Source organism: Fistularia commersonii, chromosome 7 (genome assembly GCF_037954325.1).
Source record: "Fistularia commersonii isolate RoL2024-O1a breed Wild chromosome 7, RoL_Fcom_v1.0, whole genome shotgun sequence".
Taxonomy (NCBI): Eukaryota; Metazoa; Chordata; class Actinopteri; order Syngnathiformes; family Fistulariidae; genus Fistularia; species Fistularia commersonii.
In genome coordinates, this window is record NC_141290.1 from 17,927,988 (window position 1) to 17,952,540 (window position 24,553).

The following is a 24,553-nucleotide window of genomic DNA, read 5'->3' on the forward strand; positions in this document are numbered from 1 at the left end:
GGACCTGGCTCCAGGGGGGAGTCCGGGTGACCCGCGTCTAGGAAAGGGAAGACTAGATCCAATGTTTTTCTTCCTCATGGGGGGTCTTCTGAGCTGTGCTTTGTCTGGTCTCTCACCTGGGACCCGTTTGCCTTGGGTGACCCTTCCAGGGGCCTTAAGCCCCCGACACCATTGCTCCCAGTATTACTGAGATGCGCAAACCCCTCCACATGGCAAGGTGGCAGGTCACGGAGGAGTAAATGTATCAAGATATCTTTTACTTCGTAAGGAGGAATGAAAGGGGTGGGCTAAATTATTTCTATATAAATCTATATCAAAGAACCAAATAATCTTTTATTTTGCGTTTGCTCAGTAATGATTTCTATTACTTATAATGTTTAACTTACTCTTCGTCAAAGTTTTAAGCTTGGATTTTAGACAGAAAATAAGGTGCTATGATTTCAAATCCTATTCAACATGATGAAAAGAAATTGAGGAAAAGGGGGGAAACTACGGTGAGATGAAGGTTCTTCATGTCGGCTCTTATTGACAGCTGCCAGCTGATTGCAGGCCTGTTGCATGGAGACGAAAGCATCTTCAAAACACAATGTCACGTGATGAACCCGTGTGATATTTACTGCCATGCTTTGTGTTGTCAAACACAGGACGTCTCTTAGTGGCGGCACTAACGTGTTCCCTCAATGAGCTTCGACAGGTTATCCCCCCTCCTGGCAAATCCCTGGATGACAGAAATATCACTGCAAACATCAATCAAAATAGTTTTGGGCCTTCATGTCTTCCTCTACATCATTCAGAACCAGATTCTTTTCTGCATTCCAAGAAATGATGTATTCAGGATGGATTTCTCCCACAAAATAGCAACATTGTAATGTGTGGGTTTGATGCCTGGTATTGGACCGCTCTTAAATGGAAAAGACAACAGGAGGAAGACAGATTTCTTCAGCAGCACTTAACTTAAATGACAACAGCCTCACAGCAACCTTACTTCCTTGTTTCTCACCACATGTCCATGAAATGACCAGTTAGAGGCAGAGTGGTTCACGCTATCTGAGCAAAGTGTGAAAATCACAGAGGCAGATTCACCAAATTTTTCCAACTGTTTTCCAACCCTGCTGCAAGTATTTACCATGAAAAATATATAAATTAAAATTAGCATCATGAAAATGCACATAGTAACCTGCATTGTTAATTGCTTGCCAGACAAGACACTCTGGAATTACTTTACCTTTAGAATGAATTTGTACAAACAAGGGGTGAAAATGAGAATCTTAGGGCAAAATTTGATTATGGTACTAATGTTTTTTGAAAGATTAAAAAATATATATTTATGTGAGGGATCATATATTTTCTCTTTAAGGTAAAATGTATTATATGTTTAATGGATGTTTCAGTACCAGCCTCCTTTGATCAGACAGCAGCCCCTCCTCTTCTGTTCACATGATGATTATGGCGTTTTGCTGGAAATGCACAACTGTTGATGGCATTATGATCACGTAACGTTATTAGTGCGTCTCATTACTGACGACAGTTGAATGCAATATATCAGAATTACCCTGTGGTTTGTTCAGATGAGCTTAGAGTCCGTGTGGACAGATGTTTCAGCTTTAAATTAATTAATTTTGTTTTTTGCGCTTAGTTTGCATCAACTCCTCTAACAAAGTTACAGGCTGGAACAACAGCTGTTTGTTGAAATGTCATTTAAAGGTGTGTTGTAGTCACACATACACACACACACACACACACTTACACATCCACAGATTAAATCTCACAATCACACATTATCTCACTTTACCATGTTTTCCTGCACCTTCTTCTTCTTATTCTGTTTCTTCTTTTTCTTCTATGTTATACCTCCCTGCTGCCCCATGGCCCAAGTACTGACAGGAACAAATCACCTCCACCAGCTTTAATCGAGGCTCGATGATTTGCTTGTGTGTGTGTGTGTGTGTGTGTGTCTGTGTGTGTGTCTGTGTGTGTGTGTCTGTATGTGTCAGCCGTTGAAAGATCCAGCCAAAAATCATGTTACATTTATCTAATTGGAAGCCACTACAGAATCTGTCCACCTTAAAAGTGATTTATTCTGCCTTGGGGGAGCCGCCGAGAAATTGTCCAGTCATCTGTCGCTGGCAAGCCAGGAGGAAGCCTGGAAGATTCCTGCGTCTCTATGAAACTATATCTCTTCTTTTTTTTTTAATATCAATGAAAGTGTGTCTGGGTTTTAAAGCTACATTGGAGAAGCTTGAAGGGAGTCAGTCAGTGCCTTATAAGTTGCCTGCTTATCTGCTTATCTTATCTGATGTCAAGATCTCGTCCACGCAGGACTGAGTGAGAACTCGAGGATGCCAACGTTGTTTCTTTGCACAACAAGCCATTTTGAAATTTAATTATCAATTGCTATGACTATCGGGGTAGAATTAGTCATTTGTTGACTTCAGGACCTAATGGCATATCCCGTGATATGGGTTATAAAGCATCTTCTAGCATTGATGCAGCTTCTAGAATTACTTGGACCTAATAATATAAATCCTAAGCATTGTCCTTGCACAATACTTCAGTAATACCTCATAATAGCTACATGAACCAAGCTATGCACGTTTGATTGAGGCAGTGGGTTAGGTAGTGGAGTCCTGGTGCTTTGAAACAAGAGCTTTTTCAATGGAAGTATGGCAGTTTGGTACATTTTTGCATGTGCAGCTGTGGCCAGTTTCAGGTTTTTGGGGTTCCTGCAGATGTTTCTAGTTTCTAGTTCTGTTTGAAGCAGTAAAGCCTGCTGAACCCTGCAAATTAAGATTACTGGATAATTATTTTTATGGCATTTTTTTCCCCGTACTGTGCCACATAATGAAACTGAAGTCTTAAGCCACCAAAATTACTGTGAAAGTCATGTTGCAAGTCTTTTTAATTTTTGCTGGACATCATCAACCTATGATTTAAGTGAACATCTCCACTAATCTCATATAGAAAGTCTTTACTTGCTGATGAACATTTCCATTTTTGTGCTCACTTTGCTAATTAGACAGAATGAGAGTAATTAATTACGGTAATAACTGTTATGATAGAGATGCAGAACATTGTATTGTCTCAGCATAATATTCAGATGAAAGTAGTGTATGTGTGGGTCTCTGCCTGTGAGTGTGTGTTTTCACCACAACAGGTCTATCTAAGGACAAAGGGTCTAAAGGTCAACGTTGAGGCAACAAGGAGTAGGGACGCTAATGACAGAGATACCCAATCAATCCACAGGTTTAACAAAGATATTGGGAACTTCATAATCAATAACCCTCCTGGTGATGATTAGGACATTCCAATTGGCCTTAATGGGACTTGTGAAAAAAACTGTCTCAGGTTTCCTTGACAGTAGTAATGAAATAAGATTGGGCGATTGCAAACGAAGTGTGTAAAACACACACACACAAATAGACGGTCATTGATCATGTGAGACATGTTGGATGTCAAGTCAAAATGTCTCTCACAGAGAAGATAGTTTTTACTTTTTTTAAACCGATTGTGAACTGTTTAATACTCTTACTTTTCATATTTGGATAACTCCTACCTGATTTCAAAGTAATTCATCATTGTAAATCAATAAGTCATTCATTTTTGGGTAAATCATTTGGTCATAAGCTATTTATTGACAATCTTTGGGTTATTTCTTGATGGTTTTAAGGTTAATTGTTTCCCATTTTCCTATTATTTTCATTCATTTCATTCATTGTCATTGTTTTTTTTCCCAGGCGTCTCAGAATATTGCCTTTATCTCTTTTTTTCCAGAAACAGGTCTCTTTCCTTGTTCATTGACCATAACTTATATGTGATTGTTTTATATCACTTAGTTTTTCAATATTAACTGTTCCCTTTTGTTATTTAGATTTTTATATTTCATGATCGATTGATCTAAGTCAATTCATTTTACAGTGTTCGAGTCTCTAATGCTCCCCACAGTGTCCCCTATTTCCCCTTTTAGCTCCATATCCTTCAAATTCTCTGAACGTCCAGCCTCTAATTTATGGTTATGAAGTTTCACAAGGCTGTAATCATCCTCGAGGTCATAATTCTTAATTTCAAACAGTGAGGTCAAGTTTAAAAAAATGGCCTCGCCCTTATAAAATGGCTTCTACAGGGACTAACGTCCTCACATAATTACAGTTGGGGTCATTGAGTCTCGGCTTTACAGGCAAACACAATTTATGCAATACACGGAGCGTGGAAGGTCATCAGTGTTCCGAGAAAATCGAAAACACTTTTTAAAAAGGACGAAGCATTTCACTGCATATGAAAAACATCATAAGGTCGGGAAGTAAAAAGATGACTGACAAAACGCATTTTTTTTGATACATTAAAAGTGAGGTGACAAGGGACCCATGACCCATGACTGGCAAAACTTAAGCCAACTTTGGAGTTGTGATAGCTCAAATTCTCAGACAAGCCAGAATCTGTGCAGTCACTTGAAAAGAGAGAGAGGTTGTTGCTGACACTTAAGTCAAAGAAACAGCCTCCATCTAGGCAAAGGCTAACTAGACCACACCGAGAAACATCTTCCATTGTTAAGAACTCCATGGAATGATCAGTTGCGTTGATGTTGGGTCAAAATTATTTTGAAAGATCAGTTGCGTTGATGTGGGTAAAAATTATTTTTACAATATAGGAGATAGTTTTTCCTCCTTGTTTTGACAGATGTCATTTATCTTCCGCTGAGAGCTGCAATCTGACCTTGACTGGCATCAGGTTATTGAAGTACTTTGATTAGCATAAATCAGGGTTTACCTCTAGTTGATGCAAATACACTCTGATGGGTGCAAGGAGGTTGACTCAAGTATGAGGCAGAGTTCTATTCTGCCTCCAACCTGAAATATCTTCAAACCATGAATTTTGTTTCTGTTGGTGTTTTGTTGGTGTTTTGGACCAAGCAGGCATGTTGGTTTTGAGAAATTTGAGAACAACTCAGATCGCTGTATGTTTACATTGTAATGTAAATTATGTCATTTCATGACTGATATGAGGCCCATATTTTCCTCTGCAAGAGGCGAGATCTATGTTTTCGCTCCCAGGGCTGCGAGAACAAATGACATAATTCAGCTTTGGTTTGGGGGCTCTTACCGCTTGTTTTTCCCTATATTATCTTGGCAGAGCATTTTTCTCAGAGGATTTCTGAGAACATTTTTGTTAGAAATTTGAAGTGGACTTGTTTATTTGCAAAAGAGGTGTTGTCATTCCCGCTTTTATGTTGGCACATAAGTTGTACAATGATGGATAGTTCTGAGTATGAATAGCTTAAGACACTGTATTTCTATGGCACGAAAGTTTTTTTTTTTTTAAGTGATGATTTAATTTCTAAAATGTATCAATGTAATACATATATTTGTTTCAAAGCTCTTTCATAATTCAGATAATTTTAAGCCACAGAAGGACTCTTGTTATTTCAGAATATCTTGCTCTGCTTAAAAAAACAAAATGAAAATAAGGCATTACAAGTTAAAAAAGAAATGTAATGCATTGGCAGGGAACACCTTCTCTTTTTAAATGTATAGAACTCTGACCAAAAAAATGGACTTTATCACTCAGCTAATCTTAATTGCTGAGATAAAAAAAAAATAAAAAATGTAGAGTTTAAAAATTGCTTCCCCAGCGGCTGATTTTTAGCCGCAATCTGCTGCTGCCCATCCGTCTCTCCGGCTCCACTCTGCAGCTCCACCACAAAGTCATTTCTCAAATAAATGCCGCTTCTTCACTGCCTTCCATGATCCTATATCCCCTCCATCTCACTTTGACGATCACTGCCAGATTCCCTTCTCTCTTCCTAATGAACAGACTAGTGGCAAATGAGAGGTCTCGCTCAGCAGGCGACGCAGTGCATCTGTTCGGTTTTATTTAACTGTTTATTTGCCCATAGAGGTTAAGATGTGCAGCTTGGCCCCTGAGATCAAACCTGTCTCCTTGGCAAATGGTTGGCGGGTCAAATATGTGGCTGTTCAATGTGGAGGAATCAGGAAAGCATTCTGGTGTTCAGCCCAGAGCCATGTTAGGATGACTACATCCTCACTCAAAGTGACACTGTGAGGATTTAAGCCAAGTTCAACTGTACATGTTCATATATAATTTGGACCTTATCATGTTTTTCTTTAAGGATCAAGTCAAGCACATTTGGCACTTGAACTACACTCTCATGTTGCTCGGGTCTTCTCAAAAATGCAATATAATTAAGTATCACAGAAATGTAGATAACATTATTAGCAGTAGTGGTAATCATATTGATGGTAGTGATATAATAAAAGGGGACTGCTTAAAAGGACTTTAAAGGGTAACTGGCTGTCCAGTGTCGCCCAGAGGAGGACGTGTTCCCTACTGTCTTCATTAGCGTATGTGACAAACTCTGAGCCCAAATCGGCAAAGTGACCAGGGCTGCGTCCTCTGTCGGTGACTGAGCAGGACGCATCAACTTATTTGTGGCCTGGTGTCCGGCAACCTGGGCAACCCCGGCATCTTTTTGACTGGAAAGTTGATTGGAAAACTTTGGCCCCTTCAGGGATCTGCAGCCAGACTTTTAATGAGGAGAACAGCCTCTGTCCTCTGACTCCTCGTTTATGTTCGAACTTATTTTAACCTTGTTTCATACAAAGACCCCACTGATTCCCCTTCTCACATTCTACATCGAGTATCTTGGCTCCCTTGAGGCTGAGAAGAAGAATCACATTTATTTTAGGGTTAGTGTAAATTGTCTTGTAAAATGAGGATCAAGAATTTATGTCCAAATTAGCAGCACCTAGTTGTATGTCAGAGTTTGATAAAGTATTTCCTTTTTTTACAGTGAAGCCTAAAATGAACAAGAAAGTTTTTAAAAGAATTGCAAGAGATCATCCAGAAAATTGGAAAAAATTACCTGATGGGTATCTATACCACAGTGATCTAGCTCTTAAAAAGTTACAATTTTGTAGTTGTGTCAAAATTTGATAAATATTTTTGATGATTTGACATGCCTTCCTCACAAACACCCCTGACTGACTTTGAAATTTTGATAGCTCTAAGAAGCTAATAAATGCCAACTATCCAAGCATTCAGATAAATACATTTAAAATAAAGCCAAACATTTCCTTAAAAACTACAAGAAATTATTTCAAAATGACTTCTATATAATTTATTAATAATAATAATTAATGATTAAAAATTAAGAATTAAATTAATTATTTAATTTATGAAAAAAAAAAAAAAAAAAAAAAAAAAAAAAAAAAAAAAAACTTCTTTAACCCTAAATGTTACAAAACTTTAAAAAAATGTCAATCTTTATTTGTGTCCATGTCCAGGACAGTGAAACAAGAAGTCTCTTTGCCATTATTTTGGGGGTCACAACCTTAGAAATTTGAGTCTCCAATCTAGGCCACCAGGTTTGTCTCCCGGCCTGGCTGTCTGTCCTATCGGAGTGTGTGTGTGTGTGTGTGTGTGTGTGTGTGTGTGTGTGTGTGTGTGTGTGTGTGTGTGTGTGTGTGTGTGTGTGTGTGTGTATGTGTGTGTGTGCATATGGGAGGGGCAGCTATTTTTACATCTGTTCTGCTTTCATTAATATCTCTCTGCTGAGGGACCAGACTAATGAGTCCTGGCTCTACGATCGCTACATCACAACTTTGGAGCATCACGTCGGCGGGTCTTTGTGCAACACCTCAGCAGGGCCTAGCATCACATGCTGTGGGTGCTCACTCGCAAACTGCAAGAGCAAGATGAGCCAATACTGTTGACGTGAAAGGAAAAGAGACAAAATTAGGCTGACATGGTGGGCAGAAGGAGACTTTGCAATTCCTCCGTGACCAGATGAGATTTGACCGGCCTTAAGATGCCAAACATCTGGAAAAAAAAATAAACAGCTGGCCTCAGAGAGGAAAAGTGGTCCAGCTCAGCTTTCCAAGCAAACAATGTCCATCCAAACATCTGCCCCCTCTACCTGTAAACATCCGTGTTTTTGGGTCATCCTGACACTTTCCGAGGTCAGATGCGACAGTTAAAACCAAACGTTTGCTCAAAGTTCCAATAAGGTCTCTAAAAATTGAAGGCTAATGTCTGTCTATTCTAAGAAATTAAAAAAGGTAGATTTGGAATCTGTATACTGTATGTTGATATAAGAATTATTCGTGGACAAAGTTAAAATTTTGTTTAAGCGAAATAATTTATTGAAGCTTTGTTGTAAGGCCCATTATGTGGCTCATATTACTTCAATTTGTTAACCTACCGCATTGGAAGGTAAATTTACCTGAAATGTTAATGTTCTCTTCGACTTCTCCCCTGAAAAATTAACAGCTGAGATCTTTTTTCAATTTCTGATTTTAAATCAGTTAATGAAATTAAACCCTCTAAACCTTAATCTTTTATCTTGACTGTGTGGCGGAATTGTTTCTTTTTTTGCTGCAGAAAAGCTCATTGAGCTGGATTGAAGTGAATGAAGATAATATTCCATCAGAGCAATGAAAGAATCCATTGTCTCCAGCCTTATTATACACCTGCCACATTAGTTATGTAACTCCATTTCCCCCGACACACCATCACTGACGATGACTGACGGGATACACACACGACATACACACACGGAGGCACACACACAGAAGCATAAGCAAAGACAATAACGCGAAGAATGACATTCCAGTGTGTTGCAAAGCTCTTCGAGAAGGCACACCACAGGCTCGGGTTCCAACTTGGTCTCCATAGTAACGGCATCCATGCCCATGGAAACTGTATCTGTGTCACCACTGCCGCATGACAAAATGTCCTGTTCCCAGGTGCCGGGGTGGCTGGTGACGGAGAGTCACAGATGGACAGATGGACAGTTGGTACATCAGAGGAGAGGAGCATAAACACAACTGTATCATTGTCTGAGGGATTAATGTTTACAAGGAATACAATGTCTGGGTTTGCAAAGTACAAGTGTCATGATCAAGCATTTTTACACCTCTTTACATTTAACCTTCTATGAAGCTTTGTTTTTGTGTGATTTCAAATGATCAGTCTCTCCTGGCTTGGAATTATTTTGTAGCTTTACGAAAGTCAATTGCATTATTTTACTCTGATAGTTACGACACATGGCTTTTTTTTCACAATACCCTGCTGTTTTCATGTGGATTCTACTAAATGTGTATTTTTCATATGTTGTCCAAATGGAAACTATGTGGTATTTATGGGGTTAATCAGGTCTAATAAATTACAACCCTGAGAAAAGAAAAAAAAAAAAGAAAAGAAATGGTTGTGACCTTTTAACATGTTATTCCATCATCATGGTACGACATTTTCTAAAACATTACTTCCCGGAATGAAATGTCAGACAGCGAATTAGTACCTTTTTGTACATGAAATCCCTTGAGCAGTGAAGTAATAACATGAGAGACATGAGGTTAATGTTGTTTTGAATTTTAGAAAACTATATTGACATATTCTTTTATATAATATTTATTTTCTATTTTTTAATGGGTTAATCCAGTTAAAGTGTGACTAGTTGTGGGGCTGTTTCTAAACCATGCTTCTGTTATTCTGCTGAATTACAATAGTGGCTCAAATGGTCCCGATCAACAAAAAAGATGCAAAAAAGTCAAATTAATTATGTTCCAACTGAAACTTCTTTCTCTATTTTGAGTAGATTTAGCTCTGCCCTCTGGATTTACAAGGCGTCCATTGAGGTTACATGGATTTCTGTCATAGTCAAAGACAGATCACATTTGTGAAGGGACTGTCAACAATAGCCCCCCTGTCTATCGGTCATAGTTTATAACATGGTTATTACAAGTCACCGGTTTCTGTTGAATTTGTTACAAAAATCAATATGCAGTGAAAACATCAAGCCTGACCTATAAATATCAAAGAAAACACTAAATATGTATGTATTCAAGCGTCAAGATTTAAGATTGAAATGGTTTATAGCGAAATTCCTACTTTGCTGTCTGCATAGCATTGGTATATATGCTGGTAGAAGAGTGTAAACATTGTTAAAAATATGATTATAGATATATATGAAATTTTAAAAAGTTTGGAATGATCTGTATATGCTCATGACCTCACTCTCTCTTCACCGCAGTACTGCACTTGTTGGACTGAGGATAGAGAGGAAAGCAGATTTGTGTTTTTGGCAAATCCAGCTGCAGTGCAAGATTAGGATTAAGATCTCCACACACTGGACGTCTGAATGTTCAGGTTGCTTACCAGGTCACTCATGCATTTAAAAAGTGCAATGTGACCCATTTTTTAAAAATTCTTTGTCATTCAAGAGTCTATATTTAATCATTTCAGGGGGGTTGTGTAACAAACTGTCTGTAACCGAAAGACACTCATAAAACAGACACACACACATGCCCAAACACAAAAACGCTTTCACATGCCAGATGGTCATAAATCACCCACTGCTTTTTTGAAAATGCATTTGCATTCAGAAGAGAAAACAAACACACAGTTCTCACGGGAGATTATTGTCAACATCATTAAGGGACAAATTAAATGACCTATAACATATGATTTTAAGGCCGCATGAGGCTCGTCAAAATTAGGTGAAGGATTAATAATCTTGATGCAAAAGGGCAGATGGACAGTCATTAGGCTCTAAATTAATCAGAGGTGTTTTGGATGTTCCCTGTAAGCAGTCAGGGTGTCGTCTAACAAGCTTTAGAAACCTGGCGGATCTGATGAAATTAAAGATTTAGCAAGTGGGAGAAAACAACAGAGGACAAAACATTTGGGGGAAGCAAAATCATTCAACCTTTCTCCCTGAGGGATTTTCTTCTGTTCTGTCATGCTTATAATTTCAGACTTGAGTCACTTTTCTTCATTAATTTTGGACCTTCTCTGCGGGCATATTAAATGGAAAGGAACAGATAGCATAGCATAGCATTTTAGCAGCTATGAAGGAGCGTTGATGGATGTGACCCTGTGATTGACAGGAGTCAATCAACGTTAAACCCGGCCTCTCATCTAATGTCAGTTTGCCTATGTGCAGGATAAGTGATGTTGTCAATAGATGAATTGATTATATAACACCATAAAGAGTTGCATGAGAGTTGACTCCTTTAGTGTGGAGTTTGCATGTTCTGTCCGACTGATCTCCATATGACCTTGGTCTCCCGACCTCTGACCAAGCTCTGTGCTGGCGAACGACCTCTGTGTTGATAAACAATACTAACAAAGTTAGAGCAGCAGCAACAACCCAAATCTGCCAGTGACTCGTCCCACATGAGCGCGATGGAAATAGTAACGTTCCAGTTCACTTTTTAATCAGCTCGACCACTCACTTCTTCACACATGCTTGAATATGTGTGTGTTTGCGTGTTTCACTGTGGACAAAGATGTGTCTTGGAATATTTGAGAAACCCCGGAAATTCAAAGGATTCTGAAGTTTAGAATAGAATATAATAGAATACAATATGCTACATTTCACATTGTTTGGAACCTAATAGAATATAATTAAAATTAAACACATCTACGAGAACGTTGAATGAAATTAGGATTGGATTGCATTTTAATCACATAAGAAATGTAAATGAGATAAGAAAATAGGGGCACAAACAACAAAACTTTTATATAATATAATAGTGATTATGATAATATTGATGTTGGTAGCATTGATTTAAAGATGTTTGTCTGCATGCATGTGTGTGTGTAGCCATCAAAGAGAGCAACTTCCCCGTCCTCTTTACAAGGTCAAAGACCCGCAGCTGAAGCACTTAATTACTAGCTCAACCTCCATCGACACACAAAGGTGTGCAGCAGGAACGCGCATCAATTTGTGGTCTTTTTTACTGCTAGATGTGCTTCTGGGATCTGAGGAGGGTCTAAGAGTTTTTGTCCTCGGCCACTTCGAGTGATTTCTCATCACCGCTCATCTTGTGATACTCACACAAGGGCACGGCAGCTTGTGTCCTCATGTAGAATGTCATCGAATTTCAGATTTCATTTGCAGATGTAGAAATTATTGAACAGTCTATATGGAAATCAGATTATGACCGAGCGGGAACGTCACTGCTTATCAACAATTTTTTTTTCCAATTTGCTTATTCCTTTATCTATTTGTTATCTGCTCTATATTCATATTTTTCCCTTTCTATTTACATCATTGTTTTTGATCGTGTGATCTCTTTTTACCACAAAAACAAAAAAATTATTTATATTGGGATTATAATTAAAATCCCAATCATAATCCAAAGGTAAAACTTAAAAACAGCAGTTGCAGAAAGTCTTTTAAATACAACCCATGTATCACAGATAATATTACTCAAGTTAATAACATTTTTGTATGTCTGGTTTTAAAGTGACATTTGGAAATACTTTGCATTTTATTCCATTTAAAAAAGCAGAACAGTCTTGGCAACTGGTCACTTATATTCCTGCCATTTTTCATTTTTCATTTGCTGTTTAGAGACTATATTAACAATATTTCAACAAAATTATAATTGTTACAAAGGACTGTTTTGAAAAGCACAGTAATCTATCTTTCATTTTGATTTGACACTGAATGGATCATATACAAAATTGTGTAAATTGTGTAAATATATTTCATCCTGTTTTTGAAATGTTTTACACAACTTCTTTGATTCTTTGATTTAAAATTGATTGTATTTGTTTGTGTGTGTGTGTGTGTGTGTGTGTGTGTGTGTGTGTGTGTGTGTGTGTGTGTGTGTAACAGTTGACACGGAGGGCAGGAAGCTGAAGGGGGGCATCCAGAGGAGCACAGAGACCGGCCTGGCAGTGGAGATGCCGAGTCGGACCGTCCGTCAGGCCAGTCACGAGTCCATAGAGGACAGTATGAACAGCTACGGCTCTGAGGGCAAGTGAGTTCAACACAAACACACACTACTCACTTCCTTCTTTCTTCTTCTTCTTCTTTTCCTTTCGTTTTTTTCCTTCAGGGGTCACCACAGCAAATCAACCTTCTCCATCTAACCCTATTCTCTGTATCCTCCTCTCTCACATGTCTTTGCGAGGTTCTCAGTCATCCAGGTCATGGTGAATTTTTGTCAAAAACCTGGACTTGAATTTCTTCATTTGATGACGTTTCCATTTCATCTGAGAGGCTTCTTCAGTTCTAATGTTGAGAGTTTCTGAATATAACTGCCAAGGTTTTGGGCATGTCGAGGTTATGGTAGCTTGTTATGTAAATGTAAGAGTTGATTGATAGAAACTAGGTCTAAGGGGGTTGTTATGCTAATGGGGGTGCTGTTCGTTGGGACAAAAGAGCAACTTTTCTGGGAATACCTGGATTGGAATGTGAAAAGGTAAAGCCAAACAAAGGAGTTCTGGTCAAAATCTTTTTGTCTGAGAAACTGGAATTGAATTTCTTCGCTTTAAAGTGTTTCATCCCTCATCTGAGAGGCTTCTTCAGTTCTCCGGTTCAGAACCTAATGCCTGGCAACTTCAATTCCAGCATCAGTCTTCCATTATATTCACTATCCCTCCTCTCTACATGACCCTTCCCTCACTTTCATTTTCCTCAGTCATTAGCCCTTCAAAGTACTCTTTCCATCTTCCCATCACTCCTCTAGCTTCTGTCAATACGTTTCCCTGTCTATCCTTAATCAACCGGACCTGCTATAGATCCTTTCCATCTCTATCTCTTTGTTTCCCTCCTTACTGTCCGACCGAGCATACAAGTCATCTTATGCCGTTTGTTTTGCCTTTGCTACCTTTATCTTTACCTTACACTGTATCTCTCTGTACTCCTGTCTGTTCTTTTCAATCCCCTCTGTGTCCCACCTCTTCTTTGTTAACTGTTTTCTCTGACTCACCAAGTACTCTCCTACCTGTCTCCCTGATCACATTAGCTGTAGTTGTTCAGTCATCTGGAAGCTCACCCTGATCACCCAGAGCCTTTTTCTGAAGTCCTCCCTGAAAATCATACAACACTCCTCCCTTTTCAGCCTCCGCCACTTTGTCCTCTGCTCTGCCTTTGTCCTCTTAGTCTTCCTTGTCACCCCTCATCCTACAAACCACCATTCTACGGTGCCTGGCTACACTTTCACTTACCGCTACTTTGCAGTCACTGATCTCTTTCAAATTACCTCCTACTCCATATCCCTTTCTATCAGTACCATGATAGTGGTAAACTTAAAACCTGCTCCAAATCTTCCCAATCCAAATCTTCTAACCTTATCACCTTGCCACCTAGTCCCCTGACACAAAATGTATCCATTTTCCTTCTCTGCATCATCCCAACCAACTCTATACCTTTTCCTGTCATTTTCTCAACATTCAAAGTCCCTGCTCTCAGTCCCAGACTCTTGCCTTTCCTTTTCTCTCTGATCCTGAACACACCTTCCTCCTCCCTGTCTTCGACCCAGAGTAGCCCAATTTGCAGTGGTACCCTGTAGGTTATCGGCATGATCGGCTGTCGTTGTTAACTCTGGCCTCAATTGATCCGGTAAGAGATTCTCAGGTTTGATTTGCATATTTGGTTTTGGCACAAGTTTTACACCGGATGCCTTTCCTGACACAACCCTCAGCATTTATCTGGGCTTGGGAGACACTGGCGTATGTCCCCTTGATGCTGCATTATACGCTACTCACTTCTGACAGTTAGTTTTTGGAACATTTTGTTGCCATGGTTACCTGAAACCTTACCAAACACTGGTTTCACCTGATACTTTGTTGGGGATAAAATTTGCTTGGTTTCAGGGAGAATTTTTGTTGCCATGGCTCCCAGAAAGTGCCACAAATATGGGTTCACACTTTAATATACACAGAGCTGGCTGTCAATGCAAAGTTGAGTTTTAGATGGTTTTTAAAGTGAATCACCTTTATAACAATGAGCAAAACCAGATTTAACAAACTTCAGCTTTAAAATGAGAGTAATACCTTAAACATTTGTGGGTAATTTTCTCTTCACTTCTCAATTTTTCAATTTTTTGTTTAGTTTTTTTTCTGGTTTCTAAAAGTGTCTTCCATCTGACATCTGGCCTTTTTACCATCATCAGAAATTTATATTTTTCAAATCATAGAAAGACAATGTAATAGTTTAGATCTACTTGTTGTGTAACATGTTTTAAGAGTTAAAGGATTATATCTTAAAAAGGCTTCCTAGTATTCAGAAATGCATTTTGCCTGGAATATTTAAAGGCTGCTTTTTCATTCTTTCAGCCTCTATTTTAAATGTTTTTTTTTCCCCCTCATTATATTTATCTCCTTTACTGGCACCTAATTGTGTTTGTACCCATCATCATCATCATCCATCCAAATTGTGCGTGCATACTCACTCACACATGCACACAAACTCATGCAGACAAACACCCAATCACACCAAGAGGCAGCAAACAGTAAAACCCAGTGGAAAAAGTGCTTATGACATCAGGCAGAACTAGAGTTGTATGTAGTGCAGCCCATGCATACACACACACACACACACACACACACACACACACACACACACACACACACACACACACACACACACATACACACAGTGATCAGTGCCAACCTGGCATTCAGCATGAATTCCTTCAGTTACATAACAAGACAAAGCAGACAGACAGGGAGGACGGCTGTATCTGCACTGTTTACTCACATATTAATATTCACTTTTTTATATTTTTAGAAATATGCAGATTTCCTGTTGATGGAAACAGGTTTTTCTGCGTCATAAACACTTGGTTCAGTGATTACAGTCTTGACACTCATTGAATATCAGGAAGATTTTCCCCAAAATTCCAGCACACTAGCATAGACATAATTTTATAAACCTATACATTATTACTTAGTCAGTGAAAAATTATGGCATAATCTTCTCAATATCATTACATCCTAACTGTGCTGTCATCAAATAAATGCCGTAAAATAAAAGAACAGTTTGACTTCAAACTCAGACCCGAAAGATATATTGTGTTTGTGCCATGAAATGTGTTTATTTTTTAACTGAAGACTGTGACGGTTTTTGGACAAATAATCTCCTGCCAGTGTCTGTCAGTGATGCAATTATAGTTTTCTGAATGTCCTATTCAGCCAGAGCTTGAACCGTGAGTGTGTTGGGGCTCTGTCCACAGTGTCTTTAAATCTCTGCGTGTTTCCGTCAGCTGTTTGGCTCGGCAGGATGATTGGAAAGCTCCAGGCTGCGTTTGCTTGGGCATGAATAAGCACTTTGTCAGTGAACGACATCCAATCACACTTATGAGCTTATTGATTTATTAGGCAGGCAAATCATGACCCAGCCAATGTGTGTGTGAGTGTGTGTTTATGAATGGTTTATGTGTGGCTAAATGGTTTGTTTATTTTCGGGCTGATCTGCTTTCTTCATTCCTCTCGTACTGTCTTCTCTTAGAGCTCAGTGAAAACAGGTGACAGATGAAGTTCATTAAATTTCAATTCGCCACTTGAAAAAAAAAAAAAAAAATTAAGATTCATGAATCAAACATGTTTTAAATCAATTCAAGATCATAGTCTCACAAATTATTTGCAAATGACATTGAGTCATAAGATTTTCTCAATTTTATCCAAATATAAATGTGGCTCGAATTTGATCATCAAATCTGCTAAAATGTGAATAATACGTATATATGTATAATTGTATGTATGTTTGTATGTGTACAAACATCTGTACAATACATTATGATGTATCGGCAACAGATCAACAGATTGATAGATAGATAGGTAGATAGATAGATAGATAGATAGATAGATAGATAAATAGATAGATAGATAGATAGATAGATAGATAGATAGATACATACATACATACATACATACATACATACATACATACATCTGTTGTGTAAGACTAGGTGTTGATATAAATAAATAGGTTGATTATTAGCTGAATCGAAATAATATTGATATATTGATAGTTTGTGATGCTAAGAAAAATAAAAGTGTGGAAAAGAACAATGAATGGTGACGAAGACCCCACTCAGAATATTCCCCCTCACAACACTGATTTTATCCTAATAAACTGATGCAGAGTGACGTCATGTCCCAGTGATGAAGGGTGTATATTTGACGTATCGTGACGAGTGTGTCGTCACTTGGCACTGGGCTTCATATTTGTGTAAAGCACACACAGCAATAATCGCCAGATGTGCCTCACACACCGACATCATAATCTAATCTAAATCTCAGGATTTTATCACCCTGTAATACCCACTCATTGCGCATGCGTGCACACACATACACGCAAAAGGATGCAAACACATTACGCATAGTAAAAAGCACAGAAATGCAAAGGCAGTTCAGCATACTCACATTTATACACAAACATTTAGATCACATAGAGGAGTGTGCGCGCACACACGCACACACACACACACACACACACACACACACACACACACACACACACACACACACACACACACACACACACACACACACACACATACAGACACAGTAGACACGCCCGTTTCCAAGCTTTAAGACTTTCATAGTTACATTTTCAATGTGTTTTGTCCACTAGTGCTGTAATTTTGGAGCCTTCTGGCAAAATAATTTCCTTTGGGATTAATAAAGTTCTATCCTATGCTGCTCTACTAGACAAAATCATTCCTGATATTTTATATTTTTGTGACCACAAGAATTCATCTGTCAAAGAATGAAAATTAAATGATGAAGTTAATGGATTTTCCTCCTACACCGCATGAACAGTCAGCAGTTTCATTGAAGTCTCTAAGCTGTCTATAGGAATGAATGGGAGAATGACAGGTCGGATGTATGTGATTGACAGGTAAAACCCTGCCTCTGGCATGATGAATCTCTGACAATCATACAAGGAGCCCTTTCTGTGCTGAGTTTGCATGTTCTCCCCGTGTCTATGTGATATTTCTCTGGTTTCCTCCTACAGTCGAAAAAACATATAGCAGGTTAATTGGGAAAATTGCCCCAAATGAAGGAGTGAATCTTGTCTGTCTGTTTTTGTGGCCCTGCGATTGACTGGCGACTAGTCCAGGGTGTAGCCCCCCCCCCCCCCACCTCACCCGGTGACAGCTGGGATGGGCTCCAGCATCCCCCAAGACCCTAAGTTCATGAATAACAACATGTATTTCAATGATTATATCTATCTGGGATAATTTTCCTTATAAATGAGCAATTTTGTGTTTTAATTGTCCTGTGGGGCGAATCAAACAATTGTATAACAACTGCTGAGTGTTTGTCAACTCATTCTGCTGTTAATTTTAAATGTCACCCCGGATGCCTTTGGCAGAATACTGTTGTAAATATTTTAAAGCTCTTTCCTTCTGTATCACAATGAAGACAGTCATCGCTGCAGGGTAATCTGTGTGGCAGCCGGCGCTGAATCACTGTCTTTAAAAAAGTTGTTCCCCTGTTTCTTTTATGCAGCCAGAACACTTGGTTTCCTGGGATTAGACAAAATTGTACTGTAAATTCAAAATATCACTATCTATATATGTACTGGGAGTTTGAAACTGAGGGCAAAACTCAGGAAAGACAATTAAAAGGACATTTAGAAATATGTTAGATTAATTAGAAAATAATTTAATTGACTGAAAAATCTGAAACTGATTCAAACTACAGCTGTGGACACGATGTTATGAAAAGTTAATGCATATTCTGGAGTTGCAGGTATCCACAATCTCTCCAGGCCAGCACATATTCACTAGTAATCATTTGATAATAAAGTGAACAGTTTCTATCTGTAGTTAATTACACCAAGGATTTCTTCTCCTTCTAAACAGCAGTTTTACTTGTCTTTCTTTTGGCCACATTTTGGGCATGTATTTCAACTCTGTAGAGAGTGGGAGTAATGGAAAATCTCTTGATATTGTGACAACATCTCCTTAATACACGAGCCCAGTTGGAAAGAAAAGTGTGCTTAAGAAAAAAAAGGCAAAATAAATGTCCACATTGGAACGTCTGGTCTGAGAGAGACATTAATCGTCCCGCTGAAGGTGCCTGCATCACAGAATGGACCCAAGTCATCACTATTAATTGCACTGCTGCTTTTTTCCTTACATTTTATTCATTGGTGGTTGAAACTCATCACGCAAACCGTGGTCGGCAGCCAAAAACACTCAGGATCTAACAAACTGCACCGGTGAGGGATGGAACTGAGACTAAAAAATTTCGCAGTCTGAAAAAGTGAACGAAGTATTAAGTCAGCTGAACTACGACTGCAAACCAGAATGGCAGAAGGTTCTTTCAGTAATCGCAACGAAAGGAGAAAAATCATTTAAATCCACTGGAATTTCCTAAAAATATGATGGAATGAAAAATGATATGGAATTGAATAGAAAAATATCTGCAATTCTAAGCATAAAATCAACAGGAAATTAATGTCAACTGTCATTAAACCAAAAAATATCATACATATATGATATGTATGATATCATACATGACTAATATCGCAGCGACTAATATCGTACCAGACTGTGTTTGAGGAGTGACTTGTTTCACTTTGAATTACACCATACCTGATGATGTCATTTTCTAAAATCAGTAACAGTTGGTTGCAGGTTCAGAATTGGAGTTTGGATGAGACCCACCAGGCCTGATTGGCCCTCAGTCTCCAGGGCAACAACATTTAGTCCATTATGTCTTTTAAAAAAAAGTCACACATAAATCATGTACATTTAGGATGGATTTGCCTTCTGACAATGGGATCCAGGCTCGTGCATGTGTACTCACAAACACGCAAACAGACTCTCCAAGCTGCACGAATACCTGGCACTCATCCACCAAACCACTCTGAGTTGATTCCTTTGCACGCACACACACACACAAACACACACACACACAAACACACACACACACACACACACACACACACACACAAAAGGGATTTAACTTTATGCAACCATTTTGAAATACCGACTTTTAGTTGAAACTGGTCATGTGACCCCTCCTCTCCTAATTGTTCCCATTTTTTTCTTACTTCCCTGTCGTGTATTAGTGCTAAACATACACAGTATGTGTATATAATGTATTTGTGTACATAGGTATACATACATATATATGTATAAACATAAAACAGCATCAACTCTTCCAGAAGCACATTTGTGAGGTCTCATACTGATGTTGGACAAGAAGGCCTGGTTCTCAGTCTCCACTAATTCATCCCAAAGGTGTTCCATCGGGTTGAGGTCAGGACTCTGAGCTGGCCAGTCAACTTTATCCACGCCAGACTCTGTCATCCATGAGTGTATGGTACTTGCTTTGTGCCCTGGTGCACAGTCTAGTTGGAAAAGGAAGGGGCCAGCTCCAAACTGTTCCCACAAAGTTGGGAGCATGGAATTGTCCAAAATGTCTAGGTATGTTGAAGCTTTCAAAGTTCCTCTCACTGGAACTAAGGGGCCAAGACCCGGCTACTGAAAAACAAATTCAAACCATAATCCCCCTCCACCAAACTTCACACTTGGCACAATGCAGTCAGACAAGTACTGTTCTCCTGGCAACCGCCAAACCCAGACCTGTCAATCAGAATGCCGTATGGAGAAGCTCCACTCCAGTGAACATGTCCTCTACTATTCTAGAGTCCAGTGGCGGCGTGTTTTACACCACTGCATCCGACGCTTTGCATTGCACTTGGTGATGTGTGGCTTGGATGCAGCTGCTCTGCCATGCAAACCCATTCTATGAAGCTCTCTGCACACTTTTCTTGAGCTAATCTGAAAGCCACATGAGGTTTGGAGGTCTTTAGCGATTGACTGCAGAAAGTTGGCGGCTTCTTAGTACTATGCGCCTCAGCTTCTGCTGACCCCGCTCCATTAGTTTACGTGGCTGTTGTTCCCAAACACTTCCATTCTTATAATACAGCTGACAGTTGATTGTGGAATATTTAGGAACAAAAAAAAAATTCACAACTGGATTTTTTGCACAGGTGGCATCCTATCACAGTTCCATGCTGGAATTCACTGAGCTCCTAAGAGCGATCCATTATTTTACAAATGTTTGTAAAAACAGTATGTATGCCTAGGTGCTTGATTTTACACACATGTGGCCATGAAAGTGATTGGAACACCTGATTCCGATCAATTGGATGGGTGAGTGAATACTTTTGGCCATATAGTGTATATACTGTATACACTGTATATAAGCCCTTCACTTGCTTTTACCCCTTCAAACCCCATATCTGTCTTTCTCTCTCTGTCTACACAGTCTGAACTACAGTGGCATGTGTTTAGCTTCGGACACCCAGTTTAGTGACTTCCTGGATGGGATGGGACCGGCTCAGTTTGTTGGGCGACAGACGTTGGCCACCACGTCAATGGGTGAGATGTGTTTTTAGTTGTTTTGGTTGTTTGTTTAAAGTATTGATATTTTGAAAGCTAGCATAGGTTTCATTTAATCTCCAATCAGTTGGACTAAGGATGATGTTAACATCCACTATTGTTTACAATTACAATACCATTAAAATGACAATAAAAATCATGACAAAACCTTACAGAAGATACCTGCAGAAACATCTTGAAAATTTCAAAGAAATATCAGATGGGGAAAATTCCCACATTCATGATAATTTATAAATGTCCTAGCAACATGTTTTTGTTATTGTGAAACTTAATCTTGTGCTATTTGACAGGACATGACTCATCAATATACATGACTGGACAATCATTGGGTCAACAACTTTTCACTCAACAAAGGACTTAAAGCATTTCTTCCTTTTCTTTCCCGTGCGCCACAGCAAATCATCTGGCTTCATCTAACCCTATCCTCTGCATCCTTATCTCTCACACCAACTAAGTTCATGTCCGCTTTCACTGAATCAAACTCATCAGCCTTCGACCCATATATTCACTATCTCTCCTTTGAACATAATAATAATAATTTATACTTTATTAATCCCTTGTGGGGAAACTCCTTCTCTGCATTTAACCCATCATGGATGGACCATGAGCAGCTGGCTGCCATCTATCAGCGTCAGGGGACAAGTTAGGGATTCAGTGCCTTGCTCAATGATACTTCAACACCCAATGTATGGTTCCAAACATGATCGCTCTTCCTCCTGCACCACACCGACCCTAGATCCATGTCCAAACATTGTTGGTCTGGTCTCTGATATTATTTTAAAAAACATCTAACAATCGCTGCCCTCCTGATGGAGTCATTCCTGAACCTATCCTATCCTCTTCCTTGATTCCTCTAACTTGATTAACTAAGGGCAGTGTTACGTACAAAATGTCAGAAAATTTAGAAAAAATACAAAATCCATGGTCAAATGTGACATGTTCTTCCGCAAACTATTTTTTTTTCCACTATCAGATTACCACAGGGACAAATGAAATGAGAAAATAAAATGTATATTTGAATAGTATTTTGAATGGAATAAGGAAATTTGGCATTTTCTCCTGAAAATAACAAGATTTTGCACATTTGCACATAAGGAACCCTGAATTTTATATTTTATATAAATATTTTTTTGTAAATAATGAATATTTAGTACATGAGTACTTAAGTTATTTCAAAGTTCCTTGCTGATATCAAAAGGACACATACGGCAGATGTCATTGGTTTTAATGAAAAGTTCTGGCCTCTCGGTCTTCCAATTTATCTATTCTACTGATAGAGCTGAGTCATATATCGGGGTGAGGTTTGAATCCACAAGGTCTGTGACCCATTTCGTCCGACGCCTCCACGCCCGTTATCCTGGAGCCGACTCCCGTCTAATTCCCTGTGGTGTCTATAACTGATAGTATGCGTAATGACAGAGTTAGAGAGTGTGTGTCCAGGGAAGTGTATTGGTCTATGTTCATTGCTGGTCTTAAGTGTTTAGTATTTAGATTGCTCTTGACAAGCAGCCGTGAAATCTAAGTGGGTCAGTTCCTTCATCGACAGCCAGACTGTGTCCTTGGACCTGACAACAGGGACTGGACTGGCTCCTCTCCGGACCTAGTGTCCACTTCAAAATTATATAATGTCAGACAACCCAGAATAACTTGGCTGTTGTGCGTGCTTGGTTTCAAAGCATTTGAGATTTTCTAGGACAAAACACTCTGGAGGTGCTACCAGTGAAAATTGAAGGAAAAGTTGAATTAGCTGTTAGTAAAAATGCAAAAAAATGTCACAACTGTATTGCAGAGCGGATTAGCCTCCATATTTGACCAAACAAGGTTGAGCCGAGCCCAACATATACTGAACAACACTAGCATTTATTCTCAGATATTGGTTCTGCAAAATTCAGCAGCAGCTACAACATGTGGAAAAAAACACTCATTTGAGAACATTTGATTGTGTTTGAAACCGTGAGGGTCTCAGCCTAACACCTTTACCAAATTATCTCTGTTGCTTGAACAACCCCAAAAAGTGATAGGTAGAAAATGAAAATTATATTTTTTCTGATCAAATTTCCGGATCTGTGTGAAGCTTTAGATCATTGCTATTTCTGTAATGTCAACTTAGTGAGTCATGAGCTGTAAAAGTGAAGGGCATGTTATAATTACAGTCATGTATTAAGCACATCTCCCTCCTTTCACTGTTTCAGGTGATGTAGAAATTGGCCTGATGGAGAGGAATGGAGGTCTTGAGGTGGAGGTCGTCCAAGCCAGAGGACTAACGATGAAACCCGGCTCCAAAGGTCCTCCAGGTGATTCATTCTCACGCCGGGAGTTTCCCTCCATCCTGTTCAGCCCATGAAGTACCTTGACAGCTGAAGGGGGCTCTTCAATGATGCTGAATGTAGTTTTCATGCTTCAATCCTGAGACTGCTGTCTCCAGGTTCAAAGCAGCCTTCCTTTCAGGAAAATATCTTTTATCCCTATAATTATCTTTGGTTTCTAATCTGCAGTCCAAGACATGCAACATGTTAAGTGAAAACACAAAAATGTCAGTAGGTGGACTTGTGATTGACAAGTTGCTGATCCAGGTAAAGCCCTGCCTCTAGCCTGGGATTGTTTCACGCACCCTTGCAACCATGTGTGTAAAGTAAGTGGCATAGATAATGAGGGAATAAATGACTGAATATACAAATATGCATGATATTATACTTACGATCATAATTGAACAGGAAATAAAAAGGGGAAAGGCACATTAAGGAGTGTTTTTATATTATAATTATGATCAATTCAATCACATTCCTTTTCTCAAGTCACATAATTTTGAAGTATCCTAATTGCATAAGAGTAGAATTGACATGAGGAAAAAACAGGACAAAACCAAACCGAAATGTTAATCCCACAACATGAGGGGAACAATGTCATGAAAGAGCAGAGGACAACCTGAGCAAACGAAGTTTGAGAGAGAGAGGAAAAGAGGGAGAGATTGTGAATGGATAGAATAAAGGGCAAAGAGAAAATGAGATGAAAGAACCTCCATGATGTAAAGACAAAGTAAAAACCTTGACCCATATTTCACTGTACAGAGGCTGGATCTTTAATCTTGTCAGGTAGATGTGTGTATATGTATGTGTGTGTGTGTGTGTGTGTGTGTGTGTGTGTGTGTGTGTGTGTGTGTGTGTGTGTGTGTGTGTGTGTGTGTGTGTGTGTGTGTGTGTGTGTGTGTACGAGTATGGCTGCAGGAACTAACAGCTCAGAGATAAAAACCCATGCTCAGTATCAATGTCAATGTCAGTAAAGTTTGCAGAATATTCATACATTGCAATGAATAATACAAAGTTGTTAGAGGACAGATCTTACTGTTGAATATTTGGAGGTACAGACCCAAGTTT

At 39.0% G+C, this 24,553-nt stretch overlaps 1 protein-coding gene across 1 annotated transcript in view; it reads left to right on the forward strand.

Moving 5' to 3' along the window:
• Nucleotides 1–24,553, forward strand: part of rims4 (regulating synaptic membrane exocytosis 4) — a 40,151-nt gene that overhangs the window by 10,473 nt on the left and 5,125 nt on the right. Inside the window, exons 2-4 of the mRNA XM_086150154.1 lie at nt 12,641–12,785; nt 21,046–21,158; nt 23,372–23,473. Of these exons, the coding sequence (XP_086006280.1) occupies nt 12,641–12,785; nt 21,046–21,158; nt 23,372–23,473 (360 nt within the window). The remainder of the gene's footprint in view (nt 1–12,640; nt 12,786–21,045; nt 21,159–23,371; nt 23,474–24,553) is intronic.